At 45.1% G+C, this 20,321-nt stretch overlaps 1 protein-coding gene across 6 annotated transcripts in view; it reads left to right on the forward strand.

The window, feature by feature from the left end:
- Positions 1 to 3,621: 3,621 nt before the first annotated feature.
- LOC128324291 (uncharacterized) overlaps positions 3,622 to 20,321 on the forward strand; it is a 49,928-nt gene continuing 33,228 nt past the window's right edge. For 3 of the 6 annotated variants that reach the window (XM_053248666.1, XM_053248670.1, XM_053248672.1), the window contains exons 1-5: positions 7,461 to 8,603; positions 8,908 to 8,947; positions 17,070 to 17,140; positions 18,395 to 18,569; positions 19,867 to 20,008. In XM_053248666.1, coding sequence (XP_053104641.1) covers positions 8,924 to 8,947; positions 17,070 to 17,140; positions 18,395 to 18,569; positions 19,867 to 20,008 — 412 coding nt within the window. In that variant the 5' untranslated portion in view covers positions 7,461 to 8,603; positions 8,908 to 8,923. Of the gene's footprint in view, positions 3,711 to 6,114; positions 6,322 to 7,460; positions 8,604 to 8,792; positions 8,948 to 17,069; positions 17,141 to 18,394; positions 18,570 to 19,866; positions 20,009 to 20,321 lie in introns of those variants that run through there. The other 3 variants (XM_053248667.1, XM_053248668.1, XM_053248669.1) reach the window with 3 other exon arrangements.

A 20,321-nucleotide genomic window follows, 5' to 3' on the forward strand; every position in this document is an offset into this window, starting at 1 on the left:
GAGCCATGTGGTTGTCTTAGGTAGAATGCAGGAGGGGTTTACCATTGCCATCTCCCGCGCAGTATGAGATGATGCCTTTCAGCATCTTCCATGTAGCATGTGTATAAATGTGGTTTAGTGGTTAGAGTGCTGGACTAGGACTGGGGAGACCTGAGTTCAAATCCCCATTCATCCATGATACTTGCTGGGTGACTCTGGGCCAGTAAGTTCTCTCTCAGCCTAAGCTACTTCACAGGGTTGTTGTGAAAGAGAAACTCAAGTATGTAGTACACCGCTTTGGGCTCCTTGGAGGAAGAGCGGGATATAAAATGTAAATAACAACAACAACAACAAAAACCAGAGTTTAGATATCAACAGTTAACGGGGGGGGGGGAATTAAATGAAACAAAAAAGTACTGTGAAACCCACCCATTCTGCTGAAAACCTGGCGCCCTCCTCAAATACATCCCCCCACCCTCTCAGTGCCCCCAGTCCGGCCCTGCTCCCTCCGCTCCAACCTGATCACGCACTGCTACTGGCACTGCTGTTACTGTGCATCACGTGGACCTGCCTGGTGCCTGCGTGCAGCATCCCAACCGCCTCCCACTGGCACCTCCTCCATAGGCGTAACTATAGGGGGGCAGGGGGGGCACGTGCCCCGGGCGCCACTTTGCAGGGGGCACCAAAAAGTGCCCCCACCGATTTGCCGGAATTTTTATTTATTTATTTATTTTTTTAAAAAAAAAATTTTGCAGAGCAGTCCCCTTCCCCCGGTCCCGGCGCCCCACCCCCCCTGGCATTGCTCATCCAGCACTGGGCGCCACAGCGTCTTCATAGTCCAAGTCTCTGACTCTCACTCCCCGGCGCGCCCCGCCACCAGTTGCGCATGCGTCGAGAGGAGGACACGCACCAGAGCAAACTTCCTGAACAACTCCCTCTTCTGAACAACTTCCTGAACGCCCGAACCAGTTCCCCTTTTTGCTCATTCAAGTCCTTCCTCCCCTATAATCTAACCACGTTTTAACTAAAAAGGTTCAGGGAGGGGGAGATGGGGGGATGTGGATTAGCTGTTTCAGCCCATCAGGAAAGTCTAAACCTCCACTGATTTAATAAACCAGACTGAAAATCAGATGAACAGAGAATGTTTTAATGAAAGGTGGTATATAAATTTAACAATAAGTAAAACTATCATTAGGAGCAATTAGCGATTACTTAAACATTGGTGCTGCCAAGCAATTTGCAAATAAAACTTGAAGCCCTTTGAAAATAAGCTGGAATTAATTGTAGGTTGGGCAGGGGGTGAAAGTATATACTTCTACACATTTATTGTTAAATTTATATACCACCTTTCATTAAAAACAACCCCAAAGTGGTTTGGTTTTAGTCATGGATTTTAATTTTAATTGCTCTTTTTGTCAATGTGATGAAGATTAGTTAAATCTGAGTGGTCTTAGGCAACCAATGATTACTTAAACCCATGTTTAAGTAATCACTTAAATGCCATTTCATTTTTTATTGTCATAAATACTCTCCAACCAATTTAAATAGCAAAGGTGTATATTATCGCTTTATTCAATTGCAGGGAATCTCAAAAAAGCAGGATTTGCAACTAAGGCAGTGCATATCTTCTCTAAAATGGCCCTTTTATAGTTTTTCTAACTTTGAAATCGTAACATAAAACAAAGCATAAATGCATAAATGCTTCCCCCTCCATTTGAAACCTTTTCTGGTGTAAATAGCGCGCGGTTTTGGAAAAGGGGAGTCTTTCTTTAACAGCGGGAGAATAAGGAGTCTTTAGCACTATCACCCTAGTCCCTCGAATTACTTTGGAGTCCTTGGTTTTCGTTTTGTTAAAATACAGTCACTCACAAGGGAAAGTCAGGAACAGAGCCAGGGCGTGAGGGAGAGGCATCATCATCATCATCATCATCATCATCATCATCATCATCATCGCATCATAATTCTGATGTTTGAGATACAAGCCAACTTCACAGGGTTGTTGTGAGGAAAAACCTAAGTATGTAGTGCATTTTGAAATTTTTGGTAATTTTTGTAATTTTTAAAATTTTTAAAATAAAAGTTTTCTGAAACATGTGTGTCAGTCAGATGTATGTTGGGGACACGGCGGGGGGGGGGGGGGGCAATTTCAGTGCTTGCCCCGGGCGCCGTTTCCCCGAGTTACGCCTCTGGCCTCCTCCGTCTTCCCGCGCTCCAGGCGCTGTGCTTGCTGTGACTCCCCTCTGAGCTTGTTGTGGGCATTTTGGGGGAAAGGTTGAAACAACAAGCAGCAGCCACCAACCAAACCAGTTCTCTAGCCTGTGTTGTTTTCCTGCGTGCGGGTCCAACTGTTCCCCTTTCCCTGCTCTTGAGGGAGGATGGAGCTGCCTGAGCATATGATATCAGACAGAGTGAAAAGCTGTGGAGAAGCTGCACCCTGAAAGGAGTGGAAACAGGTTTCCCTTTCCCTGCTCGAGGGAAGAGCTGCCTGCCTCCGCATCTTATATCAGCGTAAACAATTAGCAGTCTGACATTTACTCAACTAAGTTTACTTCAGCTAAGGTTGAAACCTTAGTATAATTATCCCAACCTGATCCATTTGTTTGTTTTCCTGGCTGTCCGTGGTATCCTCAAAAGTCTTCTCCAGGACCAAAGTTCAAAAGTGTCAATGCTTTTTCTATCTTGCTTCTTCAAAGTCCATATATAGTATATACATATATATGTATATTATATCTATACACCATTATATATATATATAGAGAGAGAGAGAGAGAGCGAGCGTGTTGTGTAGTGGTTAGAGTGCTGGACTAGGACCGGGGAGACCTGAGTTCAAATCCCCATTCAGACAGGATACTTGCTGGGTGACTCTGGGCCAGTCGCTTCTCTCTCAGCCTAACCTACTTCACAGGGTTGTTGTGAGGAGAAACCTAAGTATGTAGTACACCACTCTGGGCTCCTTGGAGGAAGAGTGGGATATAAATGCAAAATAAAATAATAATAATAATAATTATTATTATTATTATTATTATTATATACAATGTTATGTACATAATTACATAAAATCTTTGTGTATTAAATTTTGAATACACACTAATTGTATTTCGGATTTTTATTTTTCACGATAACTAAGGGCGCTCAACAGAGTGTTGCATCTGGCCGCCAGATCCCCTAGAGCCGGCCCTGCTTCTTCTGCACGCAAAGCAAGTGTGTCTGACCATTGAGCTGCAGCCCTGAATGTCATTGGCAGTGAGGCACTGAATTGTCCCTACCCAGGGATTGTAGTGTCTAAGCTTCTTTATCCAAAACAAGATCAGAGTTGTGCTAACATTCACACGTGTGGGCTTTTATCCCCTCCACGCCCAGTTCTTTGGGTTCTCAGCAGTTTTGTGTTCTGGGGCATGTGTATGTGTGTGCGCGCACACACGTGCTTTGATTTTTGACTACAATTGGCCACTAAGTTGAATGGCAAGAGTTTTTTTACCCAGATGTGGATATATTTTATGGTATGGCATTAATCAAACTGAAAAGAACAACACCCCAAACTATCTCAGCCCACTATACACTTCCCCACCCCCACTGCCTTCTTTAATTTTGCAGGGGAAATCTGGTCTCCCTCTCTCTTTTTAGATATTCATGATAAACCTGAAACGTCGGAAAGACAGGCGGGATCGAATGTTGCGAACCTTGCACGAGCAGGAAATTGCTGTCAAGCTGGTAGAAGCTGTGGATGGAAAGTGAGTCTTGATCTGCCTCCTATGACTGTGGAAGGCTTAAACATCGTCTGGCACGATGCTTGAACCTCGACAACAGAACTATTTTTGATATGGTGAATTTGATGGATGGCAGGGCATGAAAGATATCTTTGAGGCAGTCTCTGTCACACTATCTGCCTGGAAATGCTTGTGGACTATGCAAAACACTGCAAGGCCTTTTTGAGCCTGACACACTCATCCACAGAGGAAGCTTCCTGCTAAATTTCTGCATAATTCATCAGCTCTGGCTTTGCTGTCTTCCATTCTACCTCCACTGAGGATAGGTATTCTGCCACTTCTCTGCATTGGGCATGACTGGATTGTTGTTCAGTTGTTCTTAATGCAGCAGAATTAATTGCCCTTATACAAGGATGCCTGATGCTGGTCAACATGACACCCTGCTTTGGATTTCCCTCCTTCTAGTCAGTGGAAACACCAGATTAGTGACTAATACAGATACCCAGAGCTGCTGAGGGCATCTGAATGCATGAAGCCGCTTTCTTCTGAACATTAGAAAGCTACCTTATACAAGCCAGACCATTGGTCGATCCATATCTATCTATCTGTATATATAATTCTCTAAGGCGTACCTGTGGCTAATCCCATGTGTGGCAGCTCTCGTGAGAATTCGCAAGCAGAAGCCTATGAGACCATGGTGATTGGGCAGTGGGGATTCTATATGCAGATAGAGAGGAGGAGACTGTCACGGTTTAAGTCAGTTGGAAAATACACGCACACAAACACACACACACACACATACACACACACGACCTGCAAGTAATTTTGCCCTACTGGAGGCTATCCTGACTAAGTTTATTAGATGCATTTTGCAGGTACCGTGTTGTGCTCCAAATGCTGTCATCAGAAGAGAAGTTGGGCTTATTAGGCTGGAATCCTTATACTGGTGCTGTATCTTTAGATTTTGGTTAAAACTGAGTTTTGGACAGGTGTGTTTAGCCTCTTTGGCTATGAATGATGGTTTTAATTTGAGCTGGAAACGAGCTATGTTAAGTAAATTTTCTTTTTTTGGCCTCTCTGTAGAGGATTTGCATACTGTAGGGATTGAGCAAGCCAGGAAGTTAGTTAAGCAACGTGACCTGAATATAGAAGTTCAACAAGAAGGTGCATGGATCAAGCAGGGTTTATACTTGGGGAGTCAAGCTATTAAACCAGCTAAGTACTTTGATGTGGTGCTTGTCCCTAAATTTAGACAAGCCCTCACTTTAGCGCGTTTAAATGTTCTTCCAACAGCAGTATTGGATGGCAGGTTTAAGGGAGTTCCGCTATTTTTATGACTTTGCCCATGTGGCAAAGGGGTTATAGAATTCACCTTGCATGTTATCCTTTATTGTGATTTTTATAGTGAACCCTGCTTAAGACTTATATCTCCTATGTTAGATAGTTTGCCTGGCTGGTCTGATGAATTTTATTTAAATTATCTTTTAACTAATGTGGACACTGATATTATCTCTGTTATGGCCAGGTTTTGTTATATTATTTGTAAAATTTGTCCTGGTTTATTGTAAATGTTTGCTGGTCAATGACCAAATAAACTTCTCTCTCTCTCTCTCTCTCTCTCTCTCTCTCTCTCTCTCTCTCTCTCTCTCTCTCTCTCTTGGCAGGGGTCTGCAAAGAGAGGAGTCATGAGGGATGAAAGAACCCCTTCAGGAGAAAGAGGCTGCCACTGTGTGAATTAGATGAGGAAACAAGATGAACAAGATCTGAAACAAGATCTGTTAACTCAGAGAGGGAGAGGGAGGAGGAGAAGAAAGACAGGAGAAGAGTGAGTGGAGTAGAGAGAAAGAGAGAAAAAGAGGGGAAGGGGAGAGAGAAAGAAGGAAGGGTGAGGGATGGGCCTGAGCCTGTCAGCGGCCTGAGGGGAATGAGCAGCCATGGTGGTGGCAGCAGCGAGGAAGGGCCTGGTCAACCACTGCTGCTGCAGCTCCTGTTGGGAGGAGCAGGAGTGGGGCTTGGATGAGGGTGGGGAGGTCTCTGGGAATAGGGGGCTGCAGCTTGGCCAATAGGTGCCACAATGCTGCAGCCATGACCAAGAGGGTTGAGGGGGGTGGAGTAAAGGGACGGAGGAGTGACCAAGAAGGTTGAGTGGGATGGAGTAAAGGGACGGAGGAGTGACCAGGAGAGGTAAGAGGGATGGAAGCAATGGGATGCAGGAGGAGGAGCAGGAGTGTGGCTCAGGTGAGGGTGGAGAGATCTGAGGTCTTCTGCATGGGTTAAGCTAGTATCTATATTATTAATTCTCCAAGTGTGGAGACTTGGTAGAAAGGAGGTGATTGGCTGACAGAGAGGGAGAGAGTTCCGGAGCAGCAGGGAGTTTTGAGGGGTGGCTGGAAAGCAGTTTGACAGTTGGCTTGGGGGTGCCGTGAAGCAGCAGGGAGCTTGGAGGCTGGGGTGGCTTCAGGACAGTTGGCTCTGGGGGCTGCGGGTGGCATATGGTTGGCTGAGCTGTGCTGCGAAGTGGCAGAGAGAAGGGAGCTCAAAGGCTGTCAGGCGAGTGGGCAACAGTCCCTAGCATTGGCAGGGGGAAGCAAGAACTGTGAAACGGAGATAGAAAGACGGAGGACAGAGAGTGCAGGTGAGAGACTTGTGGGGGGGAGCATGGGCGCGAGAGTTGCGGGGGGAGAGCACTCGCGATTGTGGCAGGTGGAGAGAGCGGGCGCGAAAGTTGGGGAGAGAGCGGGTGCGAGAGTTGCAGTGGGGGAGAGCGGGTGCGAGAATTGCAGTGGGGGAGAGCAGTCGCGAGAGTTGAGGGGGGAGAGTGGGCACAAGAGTTGCGGGGGGAGAGTGGGCACAAGAGTTGCGGGGGGAGAGTGGGCGCAAGAGTTGCGGGGGGAGAGCGGGTGTGAGAGTTGCGGTGGCGGCGAGAGCGGGCGCGAGAGTTGTGGGGGTGGGATGCCATAGGCTCAGTGCAAGGTTAGCTAGTAAATACATTAAGATTCCCCTTATAAACAAAACACACACCAAATGAGCTAAGTGCAGCTTTCAGTTTGTCCACTAGGTGGCACAATTGAATTACCACATATGAAAGAAAAGGCAGGAAACTCTCCTCTTGGAGAAAGGCTGGGTCAAGTCCGAGAGGTTGTCTCTGAGTCCCCTCTTAGGGAGACGGAGTTCAGGAGTCCATCCAGTCTCTCCCAGGAGTCTTGCCATGCACAGCTCACCGTGACCTCTTCTGCTGTCCTGTGCTCTTGGCCCGTTTATCCTTCCTCTGAGGCGAAGGGATCCTGCTGTAATTAGCTGATTAATTGGGCAGAGGCCCACTCTCTCCCAGAAACAATAAAACGGAGCGAAACATACAGGGTTTTTCCTCCCACCCTCCCTGCCCTTCTCTCATATACTCAAGGCAGTCTAATCCAGCTCACTTTGCTCTTCCAGAAGGTTTTCAGGAAGAAGGAGGTGATTCTGGACAGTGTGAAGCAAAGTTTTGCAAGCCTATGAGGGAGGTCACCCTCAGAGGCTTGCATGTGCTTCATGGAGCGGTATTGTTTCGAGCCACACACCACACTTCCAGACAGGGCAGCTGATGGGGTAGTGTCTCCACTCCTGCCGCATCTGTTTTTCTCCCCATGGAGTTCAACATGCATTCAGTGCACAGTAACGGCAGTACTTTCAGGCAAGCCTGTTCCTTGAGCCCACAAGCAGGAAGCTTTTTAAAAGCGTTGAACATGCAGGCCGAAGCTGGCGGGGGGGGGGGGAAGCAGGGAACTTGAGGACTAGCAGCTTAGTGGAAGGAAGTCCAACGAGGCCGGGAAGCAAAGCGTTTGGTGGTGAGCAAAGGGCCAAGGGGGCTGGCGGAAGGACTCGCAACAAGGGGCAAAGGGGTGGCATGTGGTACTGTGTCTTTAAGAAAGTGGATAACGGCTGGTTTCCCTCCCGATCTCTGTGGGTGAAGTTTGTCCAGGATTTTATTCTACCTTGGTCTTGTGAGTGTCCACAGAGTCATCCTGTAGTTTGTGCAGGTCGGTATCCTGCTTGCTTTTGCCCCCAGTGGGGAGAATCAGTCTACCGAGGTGACCCACCAAGTGAGTACACCTAAGGGACCCACAGTCATATCAAGACATTACAAAAAGAAGATGAGGGGAAGTAGCATATGGGGCAGAGATCTTGAGGGGAAGGAGGACAGAAGTGGAACGAAGGCCTAATGAAAAGGCATGACAACACCTCAGCCGGCCTAAGGGCAAAAGGTGCTGACAGAGGGACAGAGACACGAGCAGTGATTTGTCAGGGAGGTTGTTGGAGAGGCAGAGGAAGGCGATGGACCAGACACAGACATCGGAGACAGTATGATTGATACATTGTGTAAAACCCAGCTTGTGGTGCCAGATCTCCAAGCCCACAATTCTATCGGCAAACACCATAAATGCTTGACGTGTCTTTCTTTTGTTTGTTTGTGATGGTCTGCCTTGGGAGGGGGACGTGAATTGGAGTTAATTTGTGGTGAATCGGAGTCTTGAACTGGAGAGGCCAGGGGTGAAAACCCCACTCAGCATGAAGCTCAGAAGATGACCTCTTAGGACCAGCTAGCTCATAAGTTTGTGGGATGGGTAACATAGGATGAATTCCCATGTGTGCCCCCCTGAGCTTTTTGAAGGGAAAGTAGGCTACATCAGTGATGGCCTTTTGGCCACCAGGGTGGAAGTGAAGTGCTGGCCAAGCATCACTGAATATCAGCTGCTGAGTCCTGTTGAAGAAATGTGGGGGCCTGGACTCAGTGCCGGTTGCCATAGTGCTTTGGCCCAGAGAGGCTCAGTGTCACAAAGGGCTGTGTGAACTGAAATGCTGGATGCTGGGAGTTGGTTGCTCTGTGGGTTGTAGGAGTGGCGTCGGGTTAGAAGTGAGAGTAGTGCTAGCTTGGCTGTAAGCTTGTTTATTGGCTTGTTTGAAATATTTGTCATTTTCTCATTTGTTGCTTACAATTCTTATATTTCTGTTCTCACATTTCTATAGAGATTGTATACAATTTGTTATTGTTCTGAAATCCTATTTTGTTACATCTATTATTATATTCTTACAATAGCTTTAGCTTTGTTTTGACATCTAGTCTGCATATATCCATTTGTTAGTTCTTTAAAAATCCTAATACCTCTTTTGTGGTATTGGATATCAGATATTATTACTTCAATGTAAAGTAAGTTGTCATGTTTTTTTAATTCTTTCATAGAGTTTTTTCTTGAGATATGTCTTCTAGTGCATACACTGAGGTAAGTAGATTTTTACTAGCCTTGGGGCAAATATGCTTCAAAATATTCTCTACAAATTCTCAGGGGTTGGAATATGAGGTGGGAAATTGAGTAATTCCTACTGAGCCTTAAAATATTAGAATATTCTACAAATAATTCTCCCTGCAGCCTCATTTGCAAAGGAAAGGGCACCTGCTAACTTTTAACAAATGCAGATAAAGTTGGTTGCCCAGCTATTATTTCCCATTATCACAGATTTAATTTGCAGATCGACTATTGATTCAGATGTGTCTGATTCTGTAAGAATTTGGCGTTTTTAATTAATTAGACTTCTTATTAATCTCAGAATGTCCAGAGTCTTCATGGCGTATCACCCTCTTTTTGCAAGCTGAAATTAAAAAGCAAAATTAAACCCAACATGTAAACCACCACATTTTCTGTGCTGAAAAGGAAGGAATGACTTGCAGAAAAATGTCAGGTCACACAGATCATTAAGTGGGAATTTCATGAAGAGTCCTGGCACGGGGGAACCAAACCGAGAGTAGTGATCTGGCTAAGATTTGGCAATATGCAGGCACAGGCATTCCATTTTTTCTTCTTCCCACATTTAGAACCCCCAAACTGGCTCAAACTCCAGCTGAACATGTGCAAAACCGAGCATGCCCAGTCCAATCTGAATCTGGTCCAGACTTGAACCACACTGGGGCCCTTCAACCAAAACTGGGGTTTTGTGCACACCCCTACTGTAGAGAACTATGCAGGAGCAGTTTCGTTAGTTGAAGATGAACTCCAGTGCAGCACTTCAGGAAGGTCTGCAAGGTGGAGAACATCGCTTTTGGCCAAGAACTGGGGAGGAGACGAAATGTGTGCGAGTATAGATAAGCAGGCCCAGCTTAATGGGAATGCAATCTCAACGTATTTGCATTGATCCCTTTGAAGTCTACCTTATGCTAAACTTAAAGGAGCAATTGGCTGTGCTGATTTACATCTTGCTAATTGTTTATTCATCAAATGTAAATAGAAAAATGAAGGTGTAAATCAACCCAGCCAATTGCTGCTTTGTAAGTTTGTAGAGCAATTGGGGCTTCTTTTGTGGGCTTTGTTTCTTTTATTCACGTATAAGGTGGATTTCACCTGGACTTCAAAGGGCTCAATGCAAATGCACTCTTGCATTCCCATCAAGTCAGGCCTGACAACAACCCTGTGTGCTAGGTTAGGCTGAGAGATGAGCACGTGGCCCACAGCCACACAGTGGCTTTCATAGCTGAACTGGGATTTTGAACTCAGGTCTGCCTGGTAAGCTGTCATGTGGTGGACGTAAGAAAAAACTAAATCAAAGCAAGAATGCACAGTACTGGTTTGATTTTCAACATACTACATTTTTAACATTTAACATTCTTCATCCAAATAACATACTGTCATACACACAGCCATCACTAGTACACACACGTAGTACAGACTTACATGCACTCATATACTTGTGAAGACTTTATTTGCAATTTGTAAAGAGGGGACCAGTTCTGAATATGTTTCTTTTCTGGTTGGCTTCCTTCCTTTGTAATCCAATACAGCTTCCATCATCTCTTCCTTTTGGCCACAGGCAGGGGAGTTATTGGTCAAACTGTAGCCGTGAAACTGACTGGGTGACTTTAGGCAGTTCATTCTCTTCAGCCTGACTTACCTCACAGGACTATTGTGTAGATACAAGTGGGGAGGGAGAATCAATCACACACACAAACACACACACACACACACACACACACACACACACACACACACTCTCACTCCTGAGTTCCAGGGAAGAAGGGCAGGATCCAAATTCCAGAAGATGGGGGGTGGGGGGGAAACTTGGGTCCCCAGATGTTGTTGGACTAATCCCACCCCAGCCATAGTGAACAAAAGCTAGGGATGATGGGAGTTGGAGTCCAGCCACAGCTGGTGAGCCTCGGGTTGGCTACATCCCTGAGCTGGAGCAAAGCTGCCCTAATTTGGCCCTCCCTCAGATGTTGGACTTGGGTGGAGACTCTGATAGTCCAAGACTCAAGGCAGTGGCACCGCAATGGTGTTGTAGAGAAGAAGGGAGAGGGAGTGTTATAATGGTGAGAGTGTCAGACTAGGCACCAGGTCAGATCCCCATGTGTCCATGAAGCTCACTGGATGATTTTGACCCCTGCTAACTTGGCAAAGAGGCACCTTTTAACGTGGTGATTCTCTTTTATTTAGCAGGGGGAGAGTAACTGGCCCTATCCACCCACAGCACAGTACCTCCAGTGACTGTTGCTGGTCTCTATCTTATGTTTCTTTTTACTTTGTGAGCCATTTGGGGACAGGGAGCCATCATATTTATTTATTATTTCTCTGTGTAAACCGCCCTAAGCCATTTTTGGAAGGGCGGTATAGAAACTGATTACATACATACATACGTTAATAATAGTAATAATAGTAATGATAATAATAATAATTTGGGCCACTCACCATCTCTCAGATAATCTATCTCATAAGATGGTTGTGAGTTTAAAATGGTGGTGCAGGGGAACCATGTATGTTAAGAACATAAGCACACCCCTGCTGGATCAGGCTCAAGCCCATCTAGTCTAGCATCCAGTGGCCCACCAGAAGCCCCTGAGAAGCCCACAGGCAAGAGCTGAGGGCATCCCCTGTCTCATGTTGTTGCTCCCCTACAACTGGTACGTAGAGGCATCTTCACTCTGAGGCTGAGGGTAGCCTATAGCCATCAGACTAATAGCCACTGAAAGACCTGTCTTCCATGAATTTATCCAAACCCATCTTAAAACCAGCCAGACTGCTGGCAGTCACCACATCCTATGGCAGAGAATTCCATCGATTAATTATGCGCTGTGTGAAAAGGTACTTCCTTTTGTTGGTCCTAAGTTTCTTGACAATCACTTTCATATGGTGACCCCTGGTTTTAGTGTTGTGAGAGAGGGAGAAAGATTTCTCTCTATCCATTATTTCTACTCCAGACATAATTTTATACACCTCTATCATGTCTCCCTGTAGTTGCCTCTTTTACAAACTAAAAAGCCCTAGATGCTGTAGCTTTGCCTCATAAGGAAGGTGCTCTAGGCCCCTGATCATCTTGATTGCCCTCTTCTGCACCTCTTCCAGTTACACAATGTCTTTCTTAAGATATGGTGACCAGAACTGTACACCGTAATCCAAATGTGGCCGCACCATAGATTAGTAGTATTATTATTTCTTGTTTACACAGTCAGACAGGTGTTATTGACTGGTTTGTTTTATCCAGACATCGAGTCCTTCCCAAGGACCTGGGATGCCAGAATTTTATTGTTAATTGTTATAGATATCGTCGCAGAATATAGGCTGTTCCCAGTAAAGCTGCTTTTTGTAATGGGCTGATGGTGATTTCTGTGGCCCCTATGGTGTTGAGGTGCTCCTCAAGGTCTTTTGGAACTGCACCCAGGGCGCCAATGACCACTGGGATTATTTGGGTCTTTTTCTGCCACAGCCTTTCAATTTCGATTTGTAGATCTTTGTATTTGGTGATTTTTTCTATTTCTTTTTCTTCTATTCTGCTATCCCCTGGTATTGCTATGTCGATTATTTTCACTTGTTTTTCTTTCTTCTCAACTACAGTTATATCTGGTGTATTGTGTGGCAGATGTTTGTCTGTTTATAGTCGGAAGTCCCATAATATTTTTACATCTTCATTTCTTCAACTTTTTCAATTTTATGGTCCCACCAATTCTTGGCTACAGGTAGCTTGTATTTTTTGCAGATGTGCCAGTGTCTCATCCCTGCTACCTTGTCATGCCTTTGTTTGTGGTCAGTATGAGCGATCTTTTTACAACAGCTGATCAGGTGGTCCACTGTTTCATCTGCTTCTTTACAAAGGCGGCACTTGCTGTTTGTTGTGGATTTTTCTACATTTGCTGTTATTGCATTTGTTCTTAGTGCCTGTTCTTGTGCAGCCAGTATTAAACCCTCTGTTTCTTTCTTCAAGTTGCCATTCTTAAGCCATTGCCAGGTCTTGGTGATGACTGATTTTCCACTTATATTGTGCAAATATTGACCATGCAGGGGCTTATTTCTCCATTTTTCTGCTCGGTTCTTGACTTGTTCTTTCTTGGCCTGCTTTCTTTCATTGGTGTTGAATAGGTTCGCATTCTTGACCATTTGAAGTGCATCTTCTTCACTGTCCTTGATATATTCTTCAAGGCCTCTTTTCTCCTCCTCTACTGTTTGATGGACTTGCAGCATTCCTCTTCCACCTGAGCTGCGAGGGAGGTAGAGCCTATCGACATCACTGCGGGGGTGCAGAGCATGATTGATGGTCATGATTTTCCTGGTCTTACGATCTAGTGTCTCTAGCTCTGTCTGGGTCTAGTCTATTATTCTTGCAGTGTATCTGATAACAGGTATAGCCCAGGTGTTTATGGCTTGTATGGTGTTCCCGCCATTGAGTTTGGACTTGAGGATTTTTCTAACTCTCCTGATGTATTCACTTAAAATTTTTCTTTTAACTTCTGTGTGCGCGATGTTAGCCTGGAGAATGCCCAAGTATTTGTAAGGTTCTTTCTCTTCCAGGTTCTTGATCTTGCTTCCATTGGGCAGTTCTATTCCTTCTATTTTTGTTATTTTCCCTCTGTTCATTATTAATGCAGCACACTTGTCTAGTTCAAACTCCATTGCTATATCGCTACTGAATATACAGACAGTGTTTAGCAATGATTCGATTTCTGACTGGGACTTTCCATACAACTTCAGATCGTCCATGTACAGCAGATGGTTGATTTTACTTGATGTTTTAGATGTTTGGTATCCAAGGCCTGTTTTGTTTAGTATTTGTGAAAGTGGGGTCATGGCGATTACAAACAACAGAGGAAATAGTGAGTCCCCTTGGAAAATGCCTCTTCTAATGCTAACCTGCCCAACTGTCTCGCCATTGATTGTTAACTGTGTACTCCACATGCTCATTGCTTTTTTAATAAATATCTGAATGTTTTTGCTGACACCAGTTGTTTCTAAACATTTTAGTATCCATGTGTGAGGCAATGAATCGAAGGCTTTCTTGTAGTCAATCCATGCAACACTCAGATTGGTTTATCTTCTCTTGCAATTTTCTAAAATCATTTTGTCAATCAACAGCTGGTCTTTTGTGCCTCTGGTGTTTGGGCAATTTCCTTTCTGTTCAACTGGAAGCTGTTTGTTAGTTAATAAGTGTTGCATCACTTCATCTGCTATTATTCCAGTTAATAATTTGAACATGGTTGGCAGACAGGTTATCGGTCTATAATTACTTGGAACTGCACCTTTTGCTGGGTCTTTCATGATGAGATGAGTTTTCCCAGTTGTTAGCCATTGTTCAATATCACCGCCTTGCAAAATGTGATTGAACTGTTTTGATAGTTGTTTATGAAGGCTTGTTAGGTGTTTAAGCCAAAAGCCATGCAGTTCATCGTCGCCTGGCGCAGTCCAATTTTTAATTTTCTTTGCTCTTTCACTTATTAATTCTGGTGTTATTATTAGATCTTGCATTTGTTGGTTACATTTTTTGACCTCTTTCATCCAGCCTGCTTTTTTATTATAATCTATTGGATTGTCCCATAATTTCCCCCAGAATTGCACTGTTTCTTCTTTATTTGGTGTTTCTAGGTTTCTTGCAGTTGCTCCTTCTATGCTTTGGTAGAAACGTCTCTGATTCGACTGGAATTGGAGATTCTGCCTGTGTTGTGTAGTTCTGGCTTCATATCTGCTAATCTTCTTTGACACTGCTGTTATTTGCTGTTTTATTATTTCCAGGACTTCTCTAATTTTCCTTGAATTGAGGTGGTATTTTTGGATCAGATACTGTTTGGTGTTTTCATTCTTCAGCTTCTTGTCTTTCATATCTTTCAATTTACTAGCATCTGATCTAAGCCTGGAGATTTTATTTTCTAATCTAATCTTACATTTAGGTGTTGTACTGCTTTCTTTTTTGACAGGTCCATTAATCTTATATCCGAGCTCTTGTGTTGTTATTGTTGCTGCACTGTACATTAGTTGGTTTGTTTCTTGCAAATTATTGGTTGTTATTTCGGCAAGTGCAGCATTGACATCTTTTAATACCTGAGCAAATTGTTTTTTGGCAACTGTTTTTAGAGCTGGAAGTCGAACCCTGGTGGTTGTTTGGTTCATGTGCTCAGTTATTTTTAGCTTTAGTTCTTGTTGCTTTTCTGTTAAACGGCATTTGGGTTTTTGAGGTGAAGGCAAAGGGGAGGTTGCCTGGTTTTGATTTTGAAACAGTTCAGTGGCATCCTCTATTTCCAACACCACCTGCGCCTGAGCCACTGTTTCAGTTGGTGGTAATTCTTCTTCCATGTCTTGAGCCTGTGTTGCTCTTTGCAGTTCTTCCAGCTCAACTCCTGTGAATACTTTATTTCTTATTATGAATCTTCTCTGGTCTGCTAGCCTTTGTTCTGTTATTTCTGTATCTGGATGCTTCTCTTTCCAAATTTGGTACATGTATTATTTCTTGTTTACACAGTCAGACAGGTGTTATTGACTGGTTTGTTTTATCCAGACATCGAGTCCTTCCCAAGGACCTGGGATGGCTGAATTTTATTGTCAGTTGTTATAGATATCGTTGCAGAATATAGGCTGTTCCCAGTAAAGCTGCTTTTTGTAATTGGCTGATGGTGATTTCTGTGGCCATAAGCCAATTACAAAAAGCAGCTTTACTGGGAACATGTATTATTATTATTATTATTATTATTATTATTATTATTATTATTACTACATTTTCCAAGGAGCCCAGAGCGGTGTACTACATACTTGAGTTTCTTTTTCACAACAACCCTGTGAAGTAGGTTGGGCTAAGAGAGAAATGACTGGCCCAGAGTCACCCAGCTAGTTTTATGGCTGAATGGGGATTTGAACTCGGGTCTCCCCAGTCCTAGTCCAGCATTCTAACCACTACACCACACTGGCTCTCCATTATTATTAGTATTATTATTAGTATTATTAGTATTAGGGTATTATATTAGCCTTTTAATTTTCATTCCCCTTCCTAATTATCCCTAGCATGGAATTTGCCTTTTTCACAGCTGCCATGCACTGAGTTGGCACTTTCAACAAGCTGTCCACCACGAGCCCATGATCTCCTGGCCATTCACCGACAGCTCAGATCCCATCAGTGTACTTGTGAAGTTGGGGTTTTTTACCCCAATGTGCATCACTTTACACTTGCTTATGTTGAATGGCATTTGCCATTTTGTTGCCCACTCACCCAGTTTGGAGAGATTGTTTGGGATTTTGCTACTTTAAATTTAGATTTACATATGAGGCGGTATAAAAATCTGATATAGATAGATAGATAGATTAGATTAGATTAGATTAGATAGTTTAGTGTTGTCTGCAAATTTGGCCACCTTGCTGCTTACCCCAACTTCTAGATCATTTTTGAATAAATTAAAAAGCACTGGTCCAAGTACAGAATCCAGGGGTGTTAGGAATTCTCTCTGTTAAGAGATACCCTTCTATTACAGCAGAGTGCACAGAGGCAAAACACAGCGGAGTCTACCCAGGCATGCCTGTTTGCTGAGAGCAAAAGAAACTTGGAGCCAGTTCATAGTTTCTAATCAATATAAGAAGTCTTATTTGGAGAACTCCATTCTAGATACGAAAGTGGAGAGATAGAATCTCTAATCTATCTATCTAGCTGGATGGATGCATAGAGATGCTATCGCATCTCAGCACACATGGTGCAGAGAGGGAGGCAAGCATGTGTGATAGGGAGAAGAGGAGAAAGGGAGGGAGGCAGGAAGTAACTAAGTCCCTGAGAGTAGCAATCTACATATCAAAAGGATAGTGTCAGAGCAGTAGAGAGGAGGAATGACCAATGTCTTGACCCCTCCAGCCCTCTGACTCACTAATCTGTCCCCCTCTGTCATTGAGGCATGAGGCAGCACAGAGTCCTTCACTTCCAACATGGGGGGCCCCACTTCTTGCTTTCCTCCATTGTGAAAACTCTCCATTTATACCTACCCTCTTGCTTCCTGTCCCTCAACCAGTTACCAATCTTCACAGGAACTACATGAAGCCCTTGCTCTGATCTTCTTGGAGGAAAAGCAAACTAATGTTCTGATCCTCCGGTCTCTTGACTCTCATTTCTCATTCACAGTCTGATGAATTTGATGAGGACCTCATGTCCGCTAGCAGCATGGGAGAAGAAGAGGCGGCTGCTCTTATGAGGTAAAGCACACTGAGGTTCCTTTCCCTCTTCAGTGGCCAAAGGCCAGAAGCTGGGTTTCTAAAACTGAACTGTTGGTGGCTTCTGGTGAAGCAACGGACATTCTGACTCATGTGGATGAGTGACAGCCACTGTCTGCTCTCTGTAGGTGTCCTTTGAGGGCATCTGCCCACACATCTCGAAGGACGCTCCCCCAGCCTGCTGTTTGCCCATCAGGTAGCACAGCAGCAGCAGCAGCAGTTATGGCAACGGACAGAGAGGGGCTTCTCTTCCTCCCTGAGGTGTTCTGGCACACAGCTCAACAGCATATCTGGAGTGAAGCCGAACCTGAGTCAGTGCAAGGCAGCTGCCTATGTCCAGGGGAAACATATGGGACAGAGCCACTGCTCTGCATGCAGAAAGGGCCAGGTCCTTCAACTCTCCATGGCTGGCGTCATTCACAGCAGCCCCATGGCTCCTCCTCCCCCAGTATCGGCAGAGGGCCAGCCTGCCTGAAATTGCTGTCTCACAAGAGTATGGCTTCTGAGTCTCTCTCTCCCCTCCTGTTGCTGTTTTTCTGCACAGACTCCAGCCCAGCACAAGGCCCTGCAAAATGCTGTGGTCCCCTCTAGCTGCAGTCGGCTTAAACCAGTCCTGTTGCCTAAGGCCGTCAAGGGGCACCAAGTAAAGCCCATCTGGTTTGGCTTGGCATTTGCTGAGCATGTCCACTGGAAGCTGGACACTTCTTTGTCTACTGCCTAGTTTTGCTTCTGATGAGCTATATCTGCTACCAACTGCTGATCCTTGGAAAAACCTACCGGCAGGATCCTGATGACTGCATAGAGATGTCTCATTCTGCGCTCCAGTATCTGTCAGAAGCTGGAAGTTGCTGGGGATGATGTGGGATGTCTTGGTTCAGGGGTTCCCAACCTGTGGTACTGTAGATGTTTCTGAACAACTCCTCTCATCATCCCCAGCCACAATATATTGTGGCTGCGGATGATGGGAGTTGCAGTTCAGCAACATCTGGAGTACCACAGGTTGGGAACTGCTGCCTTAGTTGCTAGTCCAGCACTCTCACCCCCAATTGCAGCTGCTGTGGATCTTAGCTGCTCAGCCCTGTGGAGTCCTTACCTGATGACAAGGGATATGTTTCCCCGCATATCCCGCAAAAACAAAGTGGGCAGCACAGATGACTTTTCTACGGAGGGATCCAGAAGCTGTTAGTTAACCACAGCTTCTTTTCCACTCCTGTTGCTATCTCTCCTCCTTTTTAGAGACCTGGAGCAGTCCGTCAGTTTTTCCATAGGTATCCTCCCAGAAGGTTTGAGCGAGGAAAAGCTGGTAATTGAACTCGCTTCTGTCCTCCTCGGCCTGACGAGTGAAGACCCAGAGATCAAATTGAAGGCTCTCCAGAACTTCTTCAGGAACCTCACAGGGGTCAAGGCTGATGTGAGTTCCTTGGTGGAGCCCTTTAGGCAACACAGCACTCCCAGCCCCTCTCAAGGCTTCCCCTCCCAGGCCCATCATGCAAGGCACCCGGCATGCCATAAGCCACCAGAATGCTTAGCACCTACATAGCATGTCTAGAGTATTTAATGCACTTCACAGAAGTGATCTCAGGAGACTCTGCAACAACCCTGCAAAGGTCGGCCGCTATTATGATAACTAGGTGGCAGCTAGTGGGGCTGAGGCTGAGAGAAGCTTGCCAAAACAGCCAAGTGACTCCATGGTTGAGATGAAATTTGAACTGGGGTCTTTGCAAGGCATATTCTTAGACCTGATAGCAGCTCTCCAGCGATCCCCCTGTGTTATCCTTGTATGCACATCACAGCTAGAGACAGAATGCCATGTCCCAAATCCCGCCTTTGCCTCAGAACACAAAGCCAGATAGTCAAAGCTCTGTTGTTCATGAAATAAAACTCCTTGAATTTCCTCATGCGTCATACAACTTCCTCTCTCTAAAGCATGTGGGGGAATTCTTCACACCACTATGTGAGCAGCTGCAAAATCTCACTCTCCCTATTTTTTTAAAAAACAATTTTTTTTGCAACCCTGTCTAGGGCTGCAATCCTATTCCCAGGATCTAGCCTAGGTGGAAAACCCATTGAGCTCAGCAAGATTGACGTCTGAATATGCATGCATAGAATCAGGCTCCATGCATACATATAGAAGGTTGGAGTCAGTCTTCTTCTAAATCAGGTGACATCACAGAACTCCCCCCAAATAAGACCACCACCCCCGGAACAAACTGACCCTCTTTTATCCCAAAACATCCACGTGGGGCCCACTTTTAATTCCTGTCAGTCTCTTTCTTTGTGTACTTCTCTTCTTCTTTAAAAAGAACTTAAAGAAGAAGAAGTAGTGATGCTGCTGCTCCTGCAACACACATGGGCAATGGGGCTGTGACTCCGTTGTGGGTCACAATCCACAAATTAAAAAAGACAAACAGGGTAGACTGGACAGTGGATTTCTCTTGACTGTCACTGCCATGCACTGCTGGCACCAGAGATTCAAATGGTTCCTTTAATGGTGATGTGTGTCCACGGCCAAAGGGCAAATGAGCCTGTAGCCACCTCTTCCCCACTAGGTGATTATTAACCAATAATGGGCAACACGGATGGGTTTTCCAGGCTAGTCAGAAGTGGCGTGTGAGGTGCAAAATGTCCCGGAGGATAAATCTAAAGTCCTGTTCTTGGAGCTGATGGTCCTTTTCTCCTAACAGCCATTAATCTGTGTCTTTCCTCAGACAACTGCACAGCTGCCTGATGAGCTAACTGGGCGTTTGGTGGCAATGACTTGCCTCTGTGCATTAGAGGACAACAAAGAGATCAGGCAGATGGCGGCAGAAGACTTGTGCGAGCTCCTGCCCATCCTGCGTCGTGGCGAACGTAAGTCAGAAAGGAACAAGATCTGTTGCCTGCCAAAATCACTGAACTTCATTACCCAAACAGAACATTACCCAGTGGGATCAGAGCCCCAGGAAGTTCAGAGACTGCCAGATGGATGGCCCCGGCAGGGATACAGGTTCCTTTGGCTCACTTGCCACAGCAGTTTCCAAATGGAGTTCTCTAGATAGTTCCAGAAGTAGCCAGGGATTGATTATTGGAGGGAACAGCTACGGCTAGCAGTGCTCAAATTTGCCCCCATAGCTGGGCCCTTAATGGCTGTTTGATCCAGAGCAGGTGATCTTGCACACGTGCT

This window comes from Hemicordylus capensis, chromosome 4, assembly GCF_027244095.1.
Source record: "Hemicordylus capensis ecotype Gifberg chromosome 4, rHemCap1.1.pri, whole genome shotgun sequence".
Lineage (NCBI taxonomy): Eukaryota > Metazoa > Chordata > Lepidosauria > Squamata > Cordylidae > Hemicordylus > Hemicordylus capensis.